This window comes from Rhinoraja longicauda, chromosome 5 (assembly GCF_053455715.1).
Source record: "Rhinoraja longicauda isolate Sanriku21f chromosome 5, sRhiLon1.1, whole genome shotgun sequence".
Taxonomy (NCBI): Eukaryota; Metazoa; Chordata; class Chondrichthyes; order Rajiformes; family Arhynchobatidae; genus Rhinoraja; species Rhinoraja longicauda.
This window is the reverse complement of record NC_135957.1, coordinates 16,861,704-16,877,153: the sequence shown is the minus strand read 5'-3', so window position 1 is coordinate 16,877,153 and position 15,450 is coordinate 16,861,704. Positions and strand designations below refer to the sequence as shown.

Sequence of the window (15,450 nt, the reverse complement as noted above, 5' to 3'; positions counted from 1 at the left end):
ATCTCCTCCTTGAACTAATGCAGTACTTCTGATATAAGATCTCACACAGTGTTGTTGGTTAGGGACTTCCAGATTTAGACAGCAACAATGAGAAAATAAGTTATTTTTTCAAGTTTGAATGACATTTGGAGGGGAACCTGTAGATAGTAGTGTTCTCATTTACTTTCTTCCCTTCTCCTTTTTGGTGGTAAAGATTGAGCTGTTCGTAGCCTAAGTGCATTTCCTAGAATGATGGTACATTCCTACTGCCACAATGTTTAAGTGGTGGAGTGAATGAATGTTTAGGTTGGTGCTTTATAATGGAATGAAGTGGGCTGCTTTATCCTAGATGGTATTGAGTACAAAATTAATAGTTTTTACTATATATATGGGCGGCACGGTAGCGCAGCGGTAGAGTTGCTGCTTTACAGCGAATGCAGCGCCGGAGACTCAGGTTCGATCCTGACTACGGGTGCTGCACTGTAAGGAGTTTGTACGTTCTCCCCGTGACCTGCGTGGGTTTTCGCCGAGATCTTCGGTTTCCTCCCACACTCCAAAGACGTACAGGTATGTAGGTTAATTGGCTGGGTAAATGTAAAAATTGTCCCTAGTGGGTGTAGGATAGTGTTAATGTACGGGGATCGCTGGGCGGCACGGACTTGGAGGGCCTAAAAGGCCTGTTTCCGGCTGTATATATATGATATGATATGATGATATAGTTGTAGGGTTTGAGAAAGTGACTGGGGTGTTGGAGAGAAGAGATCTATAATTTGTCACTTAACAATGAGGATGGAGGATATGAGAATTGTTTTAGCTTTGTGAGCAAAGTGTTTTGTCATATGGAATGGTCATAAGTGATAGGAGCAGAATTAGGCCATTCAGCCCATCAAGTCTACTCCGCCATTCAGTCATGGCTGATCTATCTCTCCCTCATAACCCCTTCTCCTGCCTTCTCCCATAACCATTGACACCCGTACTAATCCAGAATCTATTTGTCTCTGGGCCTTAAAAAATATCCGTTGGCTTGGCCTCCACAGCCTTCTGTGGCAACAAATTCCACAGATTCCCCACCCTCTGACTAAAGAAATTCCTCCTCATCTTCCTAAAGGAATGTCCTTTAATTCTGAAGCTATGACTTCTGGTCCCAGACTCTCCTACAAGTGGAAACATCCTCTCCACATCCACTCTATCCAAGCCTTTCACTATTCGGTTTCATATATCATATCATATCATATATATACAGCCGGAAACAGGCCTTTTCGGCCCACCAAGTCCGTGTCGCCCAGTGATCCCCGTACATTAACACTATCCTACACCCACTAGGGACAATTTTTTTTTTTTTACATTTACCCAGCCAATTAACCTACTATGAGGTTCCTCCTCAAACTGCTAAACTCCAGCGAGTACAGGCCCAGTGCCGTCCAAGCTCATCATATGTTAACCCACTCATTCCTGGCATCATTCCTATAAACCTCCTCTGGACCCTCAGATATAGTGCCTAAATTTGCTCACAATACTCCAAATGCAGCGTGACCAGCGCCTTTTAGAGCCTCAGTATTACATCACTGTTTTTGTATTCTTGCCCTCTTGAAATAAATTGCATTTGCCTTCCTTACTACCGATTCGATTTGCAAATCAACTTTTTGGGAATCCTGCACCAGCACTCCCAAGTCCCTTTGCACCTCTGATTTCTGGATTCTCTCCCCATTTAGAAAATAATCTACGATTATGGAACAATTGATACAATAGATGCAGTAGCATTTCTAAGTGTGCCATTTCCTTTGTAGTTGCACAGGACAATATATTACTTTGCAAGTGTACAATGCCATTTTTCCTGCTCTGACTATAAGTGGATGTATGCTTTTGTGTCTGTATGTTCTGTAGCTCCCTGACATGCTTGTAAGTTTGAAGGCTGAAATTTGAAAATTGAAGGCTCTTTAGCTGAATGCATGCAGTATTTGTCACAAGGATGGTGAATTAATGGCACAAATAGAATAAAACATATACAAAGTATACAATTTTGCACATGTGCACTTTTGCTGCATCCTTTTTATGTAACCAGCACCTGAATCAATTTCACCAACTATTTGGTCTAAAGTCCAAGTTATTCTATTCACCATGACAATGGTCCCAGCCCAGTTCCAGTAAAGTCTGGTCCAGAGGAGTAGCTGTCCCTTTCCCTTGATTTGATGCCAGTGCCCCATGAATTGAAAGCCATTTCTCTCTCACTAATCTGTGAGCTATGCATTCAATCTTGTGATCTTTTTACCATGTCCCAATTTGCAAGGTAGCTCAAGTAGTAATGTGGGTACTATTACCTCAGTGGTTCTGCTTTTTAATTTGCAGCCCAACTACCTGTATTCCTTCAGTAGACCTTCCTTTATGGCTCCTTTGTCGGTTCCTATGTAGACCACACTGGATCTTTTCCCTCCCATTCCAAAATTATTTCCTACCTCCAAGAGATACGCTTATGCCTGGTACCAGACAGGCAAGAGAATCTTCGGGATTCATTCTCGCAGCTGTAGAATGAAAAGCTATATCTATCATGAAAAACTATATCTATCATGGATATACTGTTCCCTTTTACAACATCGCTTTTCACTTGTCCAACTTGAATGGATCCCTGTTCCATCGTTGTCAGTTCACGTGACCTCCCTGAAGTCACCACTCTCATCCACATGGGTTGTATGTGCCTGCCAACAACCATTAGGGTTGTTGCTCTTGCAAACCTACCTCCGGATTCCCTTGCCTGCTTCATTCAGTGTCCACTCTTCTGCATCTCTTGACGGACAAATTCTACAGTATCTATTTAAAATCCCAGATTCCATCTCATAACTCTGAGCCAAAGTACCTCTAGGCACATCCACAATTTACAGATGCAATCCTCGTTATGCCAAGGGTTTCCATCAGTTACCTGATATTACAAGTACATCAGGTCATCTGCCCTGCTGTAGCTACCTTCAAATATTTGCTTAATTTAATCAATTTATTTAATTTTGCCATTGTCATCTTTATCTCGCTAAAGCCCTTTCCTTGCACTCTGTGCATACTGTGCTTTTCGCTGTGACCATAATGTCAAATTGCCAGGTAACAGCAATTGTCTCTTGACTTAATGTAATATAGCTTTAGCTGGATACACATTTATCTGGGACCCCAAAGGCTACACTATATCACTGCAATGTAAAATTGCAAGGTTAAGATAATCAATAATAAAGCCAGACTTTTTAAAGGGAAGTGAATTTTTATAGTGAACAATTTATTTCAGTCATACAGTGTGGAAATGGGCCCTTTGACCCAACTTGCCCATATCGACCCACATGCCACGTCTACACGAGTCCCACCTGCCTGCATTTGGCCATATCCCTCCAAACCTGTCTACCCATGTACCTGTCTAATTGTTTCTTAAACATTGCAATAGTACCTGCCTCAGCTACCTCCTTCGGTAGCTCGTTCCGTACATCCACCACTCTTTGTGTGAAAAAGTTACCCCTCAGATTCTTTCTCCCTTCATCTTAAGCCTTTGTCTTCTGGTTCTCGATTTCCCTAACTCTGGGCAAGAAACTCTGTGCTACTACCTGATCTATTCCTCTCATGATTTTACACACTAACCACATTTCCATCATGAGTTATTCAGCTTCACTTGCAGAAGCCATCCATTATATATCAGCAACTTGTGCCACATCATTACTTCCAAAAAGGACAATTTCAAGATTAAACGACCTTCTTTTCAGAGGTTGTAATGGATAGAGATGTTTCTTGTTGGGATTTTTTTCCAGTTTTGGACTGCTGACTCAGCCGATATTCTACCCAACCCTAATTTCCCTTGTGAATGTGGTGATGAGCTGCATTCTTTAAGTCTTGCGGTACTTCTGATGAAGATACTTCCAAAGGTGCTGTTGGATTGTGTGTACTGGGATTTCATTCTGGTGACAATGAAAGATTGGCTATATATTTTCAAGTCAGGAAGGTGTGTGACTATGAGGGAATGGTGTCAAGCTTTTAAAAACAATTGCAGAAAGGACTGCAGCTCCAACAACACTCTCATTCCTGATTTGTTCCTCATAAATGGTATAAAGGCCTTGCAATGTCAGGAGTGAGTCACTGGCTTGATTGATTTACCTTGGATCAATTGATTAGTTTGGTTTAGTTTATTGTCACGTGTACCGAGGTACAGTGAAAATCTTTTGTTGTGTGCTCTCCATGTGTGAACCCCAGGATGTTGTTCTTGTTCTTTTGTGTGGCTTTGGGAGGTATAGTCTGGGTGAGTAACTGCCATGCATTTTATCGATGTTGTGCACTGCTGAATGGTGGAGGGAATGAATGTTTAAAATGGTGGATGCTGTCAAGCACATTTGTGTGGATGGTCTTGTGCTTAAGTGTTGTTGCACTTATCTAGGAAACTGGAAAATATTCCATCAGACTGCTGAATTATGTCTTGTAGATATGGGTGTTGGAGGTTAGTCACTCGTTGTAGGATACCCTGCTTCTGACCTTCTCTTATACTCATAGTATTTATGTTGCAAAACAGGAGAGATGCTGTAGATTCAGGCATCATAGATGCCATCTTTATCCCCAAAGTTCCTCCAGCAGCTCTCTTTTTTTTGTTGCAGATTCCAAATTAGATGGAGCATCTTGTTTTGCATGGATATGTTGGGCTGAAGGGCCTGTTTCCATGCTGTAATACTTTTTCTGGAGTCTCTTATGCCTCCATTGTATTTATGTGTGATTCAGTTGAGTAATTGTCTGGTTGTTGATGGTGGGGACTCGGCAATCCTCATACTGTTGAATGTCAAGGGAAGGGCATTTTGATAGAGATTGTCATTGTTCGACACTTGCACAACATTAATGTTACTTGGAACTCATGCTTGAATGTATTTCTGAAGTGCAGCTCTTCATTTGTACAGCTGTAATGTTATCTGCCCCATAATCTTTGCAGTATCTACCAACAAACCCTGTTTCCACGGGGACTGTGTTGCGGTTCTCTCTACCGCTGCTTTCACAGATAACTGTAACTGTCTTAGGTAATTTTTTTGTAATGACAAGGTCAACCAGGTTTATTCCACAGTATGGTTCATTCACTATCTGGCATAGATTCAATCTGGCCGATCAGTACTTCTAAACTCAGCCAACACTGTCAATTGTGGTGCTATGAAGCTATTGTTGTTGATGGACATTGAAGTCCACCATTCAGAATATTATGTGCCCTTGCCTTTTCAATGTTTTATTTAAGTGTTGTTCAATATGGACTAGCTCTGATTTACTCATCCTGAAATGTTTACAGTTCAGGTTGTGAAACTATAGGAAGGATGCAGATTGCAGAAAATATTCCACATGATATTGCCTTGGGATTAGTTCATAAGTTCTCGAAGCAGATTTGGGTCATTCAATTATGGCCAATCTATCTTTCCCTCTCAACCCCAATCTCTCTTTGCCCCACAATCCCTGACACCTTTTTAATTAGGAGCAATTAGGATAAGAGTTAAGAGGGGATCTGAGGAAGAATTTCTTTCATCCAGAGGGTAGTTGGAATTATGATGCACTGCATAAGACGATGGAGAAAGCAATTACAATTCCAAAACATTTGTATCCAGGCAAGCACTGATGCATGGAAGGCTAGAGATCAAGTGCTAGTATCTGGATCAAGTGCTGCTACCTAATGGACATGATGGACCGAAGGGCTTGTTTTGTACTGTATGACTATGCCTTTATGAATCAATTGTAACCTTTTTGAAAGAAATGAGTAAGACTGTGTTTATCTCATCCACCCAATTAATTGATTGGAAATTAATAATGGTTTATATTTCAGGGTTCGATCTGGTGCAGAGATTTTCATTGGCACGCTCATCGGAAAGAAACAAAAACACACAAAGCTTACCACTTATCAGAATGGGAAGGAAATTGCCAATCAGACAAACACAGTAGGCACTACATTTATTTTCATTTTGTACTTATTTAAAATAATTGGCTAGATTTTTCTCAGTGGTGCATGGATGGTATTGTTTATTTGTGACACCTACATTTCAGGCTTTTTATATTGCATTATAACTGAAAATTGTCTGTTTAGAAATTCATTTTGGTGCAGTCTGTTCCACAGGGTATCTGGGACATGTATGAATAAGACACACAATGGACCATTTCTTAAGTTTATCAGATTGAGCAATGGCAGTTGGGCATGAAGTCAGAACCAGGAAGAGTAAGAACTGAATTTGGTGCCAAATCAGATAAATAAAATAAGGGTTAGAAAAAATAGGGCAGCAGATAAAGACAGATAAAACAAGGGAAATCATTTTTTAGAAGCAACAAGTAGAATCTGGTGCAAACGGGGAGAGTGCGTGATGGTCAATGTGGACTCGGAGGGCTAAAGTGCCTGTTTCTGTGCCATGTATCTCTGACTCCAATAATTGTGACGGATTCAGTGCCAATGAGGATATCTTTGGGGGGAAAAAAGACACAAAATGCGAGAACAACAGCAGGTTAGGCATCATCTATGAAGAGAGAAACAAAGTTAACATTTCGGTTCTAAAGACATTCTTAACCCAAAACGTCGCCTATCCATGTTCTCCAGAGATGCTGGCTGACCTGCTGAGTTACTCCAGCACTTTGTTTAATTTTTTTTTATTAATCAGCTTTGTAGTTCCTTGTTTCTAGCTTTTTAGGTTGATGCCCTTTCATCAGAAATGTAGAAAGTGAGAAATTAAGTAGGTTTCTTTTGCGTTTCAGAGAATGGAGAGGAATGTATGTAAAAGACATTCTGATGACAAACTGAATGACATAGGTGCTGAGAGTGTGAAGGCTTGTTGGCCATAGATGATCTGGTGAAATTATAAATAGAAGGAGATGAATGAGAGTTAAGGAGAGACGAATAAAATGAAATGCTCAGATTTCCTGCAATTGAATATGTGCTTAGCAGTATTACTTTTTTCTCTCTCCTCTAAATCTGTTTCTTGCTCTCCACATCTGCTTTCTGATCTGCTGAATATTTCTAGCATTTATTGTTTTTATTTCAAATTCCCAACATTTTTTTTGCTTCATGATATGAATGAATAAGTTTATTGGCCAAGTATGTACACATGCAAGGAATGTGCCTTGGTGCTCCGCTCACAAGTGACAACACAAACATACAGTAAACAATTAAGAATAAAGCTTAAAACATTAAGAATTCAACATTGCAGTTTAAACCTGTGAGTGAAATAAACCAGAGCAAAAAGACTACAGACTTTTGGTTATTGAGTAGAGCTACTACTCGCGGAAAAAACCCAGTTTTTATGTCTGGCTGTGGCTGCTTTGACAGTGCGGAGTCTGGACAGAGGTTATTCTGTCGTAGTACCATTTAAAAAATTCAGGTTTGTTTGACAGAACAAGTTCTAGTATTTTCTGAGCTATTCAGTGGGAATCTAGTGCATCAGTACTTTTGCTTCACTGTATTTCCCCAGTGAGTTCTACAATACAATACAATATATCTTTATTATCATTGTACAGGGATACAACGAGATTGGGAATGCGACTTCCATTCGATGCAATAAATTAATTAGCTAATCAACAGAAATTTAGACAACCCAGAGAAACAAAATTAGAAACAGTTAAAACAGTATAAAGTGCAAATAGGTCTGTGTCGGGTCGCTGTGCGACATGACCATCCGAAGGAGACAGTTCATTGGGGGGGGGGGGAGGGGGCACTCAGCAGGACCGGTTCAGAGCAGCTATAGCTCTGTGGATGAAGCTGTTCCTAAGGTCTGGAGGTGCGGGCGTAGAAGGCCTTGTAACGTCTGCCGTATGGTAGAAGTTCGAACAGACTATTGCAAGGGTGTGAGGAGTCTTTATGAATGCTGGTGGCTTTCCTGAGGCATCATGTATTGTAGATGCCCTCCAAGGCTGGAAGCTGCGTCCCGATAATCTTCTGAGCTCTGTAGACTACCCGCTGAAGAGCTCTCCTCTCCGCCTCCGTGCAGCTGAGATACCACTCAGAGATGCCATCCGTTAGGATGCTCTCTGTGGTGCAGCGGTAGAAGGTCGTCAGCAGCTGTTGGGGCAGACCAGTCTTTTTCAGTGTTCTTAGGAAAAACAGTCGTTGCTGTGCCTTCTTGACCAGCGCAGCGGTGTTAGTGGACCATGTGAGGTCCTCCGAAATGTGTGTGCCCAGAAACCTGAAGCTGGACACTCTCTCCACACTGTTCCTGTTGATGAAGATCGGAGAGTATTCCCCATTATGTGACCTCCTGAAGTTGATGATCAGCTCCATGGTCTTAGAGGTGTTTAGGGATAGGTTGTTATCTGAGCACCAGTCTGCCAGGTTCTGCACCTCCGCTCTGTAGTGTGTTTCATCACCGTTGGTGATCAGCCCGATCACTGTTGTGTTGTCTGCAAACTTAACAATGGTGTTGGTGGTGAATGTAGGGACACAGTCGTGTGTGAAGAGGGAGTAGAGCATGGGGCTCAATACAAAGCCCTGTGGTGTGCCGGTACTCAGGGTGATAGTGGAGGACAGGTGCGGGCCCAGTCTCACAGCCTGTGGTTGCTCGGTCAGGAAATTCAGGATCCAGTCGCATAACGACGAGCTGAGGCCTAGCTGGTGGAATTTGGTGTTGAGCTTGGTGGGGATGACCGTGTTGAAGGCAGAGCTATAGTCTATGACTAGCATCCTCATGTACGTGCCCTGTCTCTCCAGGTGAGTCAGGGCAGTGTGAAGAGCCAGAGAGATGGCGTCCTCTGTGGATCTGTTTGCCCTGTATGCAAATTGATGCGAGTCCAGTGAGGCAGGGATGCTGGATTTGATGTGTGAGAGGACCAGCCTTTCAAAGCACTTCATGATTATTGGTGATAGGGCAACCAGACTGTAGTCGTTCAGGTTGGTGATTTTAGTTTTTTTCGGCACCGGCACTATGGTAGCTGACATCAGGCACTTGAGGACTGTTGCCAGAGATAAAGACAGGTTAAAGATCCTGGTGAATACCTCAGCCAACTGTTCAGCACAGTCCCTAAGTACCCTTCCTGGAACTCCATCCGGGCCTGCAGCCTTGCGTGGATTGACTCTTCGCAGAGCGCGCTGTACAACCTGTGTGCTCAATGTTAAGACCTGTCCCTCCGCCATGGCCGGGGTTATTCCACTCATGGTGGTATTGCCAGTTTCGAAGCGGGCAAAGAAGGTGTTAAGCTCATTGGCCAGTGATGTTATTTACAATTTAGTAAACATCCTTTGTTTTATTGTTTAATTCTGTGTTATTTGTGACCCTGAAGAAAAGGCTTTATTTGGCTTTTATTTTTTTGATCCTGGGACCCTGTCCATATCACTTTTGTGATTTAATGAGAAACTAGGGCATGGACCCACTGGGTCCAAATCTATCCTGCAGTCCCAGCAACCCTCCATGCAAACCTCTCCTGCAGCCAGCAGCAGGAGAGCTCTCCTCACTTCCCCGTCCCCCCCCATTGGTCGTCACTCGTGTGGGTCCCGCAACCCTCCGGCGGCCATCTTACGTATGTATTAAAATTTAAAAAGTGATTTTTAAATCTCTCCTGTGGGCCCAGCAAGCCTCTGTGCAAACCTCGCCTGTGGGCGCGGCAACCCCCGTTTGGTGCAAGCTTCTCCTGCGGGCCCGGAAACCCTCCCCCAACTGACGATCCGTGGTCCTGTTGTCGGCTGGGGAGTGTCCCCCGGGGCCATGGGCGAGCAAGGGGGAACAGGGAAGGGGAAAGGGAGCCACTCACGTTGTTCCCGGGCGTCCATCGCGTCGGCCAGAGCGAGCCGTGGACCCGTTGGGTGGAAACCTCTCCTGCAGCTTGGCGGCGACGGCCATCTTGTTTGACCCTCTACCGCCATGCTGCACTACGGGAGGAAGGTCAGGCATGGGGCACGCCGAGACGGGTGCGGGTCCTCCCGGCGGAGGGGGGGGGGAGCACATTCATTAAAGTTTATTAAGTTAATTATTTTTTTAAAGTAACAAAACTTAATTTATTGAGACCGCGGGGGAATGGTGAGTAGGATGGGCCTAAAATGTTGCAATATCGAGTACCGTTTTGGCTGTATTTCGTGAAGAAATCTATCCACAAACACACAAACAAGGTGAGAGTTTTAGTAATATACGAGACCAAGTGGACCTGTTGGGGCCCAAACCTCTCCTGCATTGGTGCAGTACCATCTCCCCCCCCCCCACAAGGCTCCCCACAGGTGGTGGTCCCTTTGTGAGAACAGAGTGTGTGAAAGGACCTTGTAGAATGCAAGCTGATCATATCTTTGGACAGTCTGACTAAGTGTCCAGACCACAAAGCATGTGTTTGTGCAATAGAATAACTCCTACACGTGGAAATATCTATGAAGACTGTCCCTGGGCAACTATTCCTCATTGCACAGAGTGGAGATCTTGAACCAAATATGATGGCCAGTAGATTGTAGTTGGAAGTGAGTGGGAGAGATGAGTGGGGAAGGATATTGTTGGGGAGAGATAATTAGTGGGAGTTGGAGAAGGTTCTGAGGGGTTGATCATTTTAGGTGGGGTGTGGAGAGAAGTCAGGAATAGCTCCAATGGGCCATAAGAACATTGGCAGGGATTGGGGATGGAAGCAATCACGGAGGATGAGAAAATTAAGATAGAAGACCAATTCTTGAACTACTTGACAGTGACCCAAATAGGATTTTTGCCTTTTAAGTAAGTCTGGCTCTGCTCTGATTAAGACCTGCCTCATTGTTTGAGACCCATGTCATTCATATACCTTCATGCAAGATGGAAGTTTGCACGGTGATACGGCTTGATATCATTGTCTGTCTGGCAGCTTACAAGCATCTGTCAATCATGTGCCCAGAAGGACCCAGGTTCGGTAGCTGTAAGTTTATTGCAGAGGAACCGTTATGATAAAAATCATTTGCATAGCTTGAAGAAATGCAGACATTAAGGAATTTTTAGACCCAAGTATTTTTTTATTGTTTATAGAACATAAAACAGTATAGCACAGGAATGGGCCCTTTGGACTACAATGTGTGTGCTGAACAGGATGCCTAGCTGAACTGATCTCTGCCTGCATTTGATCCATATCCCTCTATTCCTTGCTCTTCCATGTGCATTTTTAAAAACCTCAAACACCACTTTTGTACCTGCCTCCACCACCACACCTGGTAAGGAGTTCCAGGCCCCTGCCACTGGCTGTGTAAAAAAAAAAAGCTTGCCCCGAACATCTCCATCCATCTTTCCCTCTCTCACCTTATAGCTAGATCCCTTTAGCTGCTTTATTTCTTTTTGATAGCAGTTAGATTTATCTATTCATATTCATATGATTGTGAGGTGTTGCATTTTGGAACAAGGGCAGGACCTACACAGTGAATGGTAGGCCTCTGGGGAGTGTTGTATAGCAGAGGGATCTTGGAGTACAGGTGTATGGTTCCTTGAAGGTTGAGTCGCAGGTAGATAAGGTGGTCAAAAATACTTTTGGTACATTGGTCTTCACCAGTCAGAGTATTGAGTATGGAGGTTGGGGGGTAAAGTTGCAGTTGTATAAGACGTTGGTGAGTCCGCATTTAGAATATTGTGTTCAGTTCTGGGCACCATGTTATAGGAAAGATATTGTCAAGCTTGAAAGTGTTCAGAGAAGATTTACGAGGATGTTGCCAGGACTAGAGAGTGTGAGCTGTGGAGAGAGGTTGAGTAGGCTGGGTCTCTATTCCTTGGAGCACAGGATGATGAGGGGTGATCCTATAGAGGTGTATAAAATCATGAGAGAAATAGATCGGGTCGATGCACAGAATCTCTTCCCAGAGTAAGGGAATCGAGGACCAGAGGACATAGGTTCAAGGTGAAGGGGAAAAGATTTAATATAAATCTGAGGGGTAACTTTTTCACACATAGGGTGGTGGGTGTATGGAACAAGCTGCCAGAGGAGGTAGTTGAGGCTGGGACTATCCCAAATTTAAGAAACAGTTAGACAGGTACATGGATAGGACAGGTTTGGAGGGATATGGACCAAATGCAGGCAGGTGGGACTAGTGTAGATGGGATATGTTGGCCGATGTGGGCAAGTTGGGCCAAAGGGCCTGTTTCCACACTGTATCACTCTATCATCATTCTTTTAGTGGCAATCATGGTTTCTACTGTCTGGTTCATACGCTCGAGAATCCGCCCTGCTTCTCCAACTTGCTCTTCCAATAGGAGGCTCCTCAAAACCCAATGGTTTGAGCAAGCCTTGGACAATGGCTTGATAGATCTGTGTGTAGCTCAGTGTCCCTTTGGTAACGTCCCAGAGGCCATATTTGGAGGAGGGCCGAAATCTCAGGGAGCTACAGAGGTACATCAGGGTCCCAGGTTGGGAAAGTGACCAGCAACCATGTGATGCAGAAACTAATACCGCTACTAACCCTTAACTCGTACTTCCGGCAAAAACAGTGCTTCAGTCCAAAACGTAGTGAGGTTACTTTCCTCTTAGTCTGTTTTTAATGAGTTAGGCGGAAGTAAATTCTGATGAGAATTTTCTTTCCAGCTCTCCTTCATCTTTATTGAAGGAGTGTGCTTTAACATGAGATCTGTATATTCTTTTCAGTGCTGATATGTGAGTGTGTAAACATTAAGTGCTGAATGTTCTCCCACCTTCCTGGTTTACACACTTAACACATGATCCCTTACTAAGGAAGCATATTTTTGACTGTTTCTTGTAAAGCCAGTTTATGGCATCCAACCCACAAGCAGCTGCCACGCCTGACAGATGACACCATATGTCAGCTGGAAAGGAAACCGTGTCTAGGAACTCTGCATGTGCTTCACCTTAATCTCAGGAAATGAAAGGGGATCATCTTTCTTCGTCTGGGCGGTATTCAACTAGCTGTGAATCCGCTGGTGCATATTAAATTAGACACTTGCATTGAGAGCGAGTAATGGCAGCTTCTTCCTTCATTTAAACCCGGAAACTTAGGAGATCATTTTTTGATTCAGAAGCACAATCGTCTTCTGGGATTTTGCCTCCAGAGTTTTCCTCAGAATAGAAAGATTCCTCATCCTACTGCACGTGAAAACTATCAACTGTAATTGATCTTATTTTTTTTTAAACATGCCATTTAGGAGACTCTGGGATTGTTGCAAGAGGCAATGAGCAACTGGGCCAAGAAGGCCTGGGGAATCAAGCACATCCTCATGTACCATGGGAAAGTAGTCTAATTACCATCAATCTCTTTAGATGTGCACACAAAACAACTTTCTTCAATACATTCCATCGCTACAGTTAGGAGTTCTTATCAGCAAATACCCTCTTGAAGTGCACTTACAATTGTATTGGGGGAGAAATGTCATTTATGTTTTCGGCAGTACAGCAACTGAGAGGTTGTTGTGTTGAATAATTAAGTCTTTGTCTGTGGCATGTACGCTTCTCCCAGTCTCTTACAGAACTCTGGCTGAGGTCACCAAGGGTCCAGTTCAAAGTTGGAGATCCACAGAAATTCTGGGGTGTAATTATGGACAAACTTGTCATTTCATTGATTGGTTGTGATGCTGATAATGGAGCAGGCAGATATTTGAATCTTTGCATGGGAAAAAAGCAGAAAAAGCGATAATCATAGAATGATGCAAGAGAGAGCAAGGCCATTTGACCCCTTATGCTGGCCCTATTTTATTTTTTGGATTGCAAAAAAATTCCCAGAGGGTGCATCCAGCTGCCTTAACTTTGCTTGAAACACTGCAGACACTGCATTTACATGATGCATCCTGGAATTACGCTGACAGTGCAGCAGCCAGTTGGGTGGAGCAGTAACTTTTCAATAAGGATCAGCGCAAGAGGACTGAGAAATACTGAGTAATTTTACCATGTGACTGGAAGCCGAGGTCCACAGGGCCTTTAGCACTCGGGTTGCCAGTAAATGCTGCTACTGCAGATTCGTATCGTTAACTTCTCCTATATAATTCATACCGTCTTGGGTCGGGACTCCAAGATTTTGTCAGACCTATAATTAGGTAACCAGCCCACACTTGTGTTTAGTAAATTTTTATATGTGTTCCCCACTGTCACACCTTCAAGCAGGAAAATTGTAAGTTTTGATGAGGTCTTCTTGGTCTCTTGGGGTACTTCCATTGCATATTAAATGTGCAGCAGTGAATTAGACCATTTAGTCAAACACATTCATGCAATTTTGTTCCTGGAGTCAAAATTTGGGTGCAGGCAATAACTCGATTACAGTTCCTCTCATGTAGCCCATCCCATATTTTACATTGACAATCCTAATAAATCTTCCAAGTCGGCTTAATTGCTATGCCCTTGGTGTGGGATATTCCTTCACCTGGAATTTGCACAGTTGGGAGAGGAAGCTCGGTGGTTTGCTGCTGCAGCTGCTTGCACCAGTAATGTACAGGCAAATGTGCTTTCAAAGTAAGAAGCAGCAGGTTTTTTTAGATGATCTCATTAGTTTTGTGGTACAAAGGAAATGAAAATGGGAGAAACGATTTCTGTAGAAGCTAACCTGATCTCCAGGCATTAAAATCAGCAAGTCTTGCTGACTTCTTCCAATTGTTTCTTGATCCTTGCTTCTCTATTTCAGATATTATATATTTTGCTTTCAGCAACCTGCCAATAGCCCAGAGCGAAATAGTATTTCAGTATTTTCATCCCTTTCATCAACATTCATTGGCAAGATCACAATCCTAGTGCTTTGTTCAAAGAGAAAGGAAGAAATTTAAAGGTAAGCCTGACGTTTCACTAGTGGAGACTTCCTAAACAAGAAGGATTGACAGTCGAAGGTATCGTTCTCAAACAAGTCATCTTTCATGCCAGGCAGAAGTTAGTTCGCCAGGATATTATTTTCATTTCTCCACCCCCAATGGAGCTCTATGCAAATGTGGAATACGTGATTTAAGGTACCAACTTGTTGGCCAGTTTTAATGTTTTCTAAGGACAAACATTTGGACAAAGCATTCATACACGCGTTATTACCTTTGCCCTACTTAGCAGTCCAAGGTTATCCTACAACCTTCTAGCCCTTTGATAGTTGTGCATACAAAACTAATAAGCAATTGGTTGAGAGTTATTCTGTTCAAGTTTGAACCACACTTCAAAGGCACTGCTATTGTGTCAACACTCCTCAATAGCTCTGTTAAATTGACCAATCTCCTGTGCTTGGATGAAGGGGAACCTGGAGTGCTAATCTGGTCCTCTCCACTTCATCCATGCTGGGCATTCAATAGTAACAATTTCAGCTTTATATTATTAGCTTTCAATGTACAACGGCAAAATAATATCTTGCATTTATAAAACACCTTTCAAATGAAGTAAGTAAATGAAGGAACATCATAAGTTAAATTATCAACTAAAATTTGACCTTGATCCAGAGGCTTGATCCAAAAAAGCAAAAGAAAACTGCAGATGCTTTAAATATGAAATTTTTAAAAAACATACGGCAGAATCCATGGAGAGAGAAGCAGAGTTATTGTTATAGCCTGAGGGCCTTTTTATCAGATTGGAAATATTAGCTCTGTATCTTAATCCACAGATGCTGCCTGACCTATTTCTAGC

At 42.9% G+C, this 15,450-nt stretch overlaps 1 protein-coding gene across 1 annotated transcript in view; it reads left to right on the top strand.

The window, feature by feature from the left end:
- The window catches only part of LOC144593884 (uncharacterized), a 222,433-nt gene that overhangs the window by 13,115 nt on the left and 193,868 nt on the right, over positions 1–15,450 (top strand). The window contains exon 3 of the mRNA XM_078400009.1: positions 5,786–5,897. Within this exon, the coding sequence (XP_078256135.1) occupies positions 5,786–5,897 (112 nt within the window). The remainder of the gene's footprint in view (positions 1–5,785; positions 5,898–15,450) is intronic.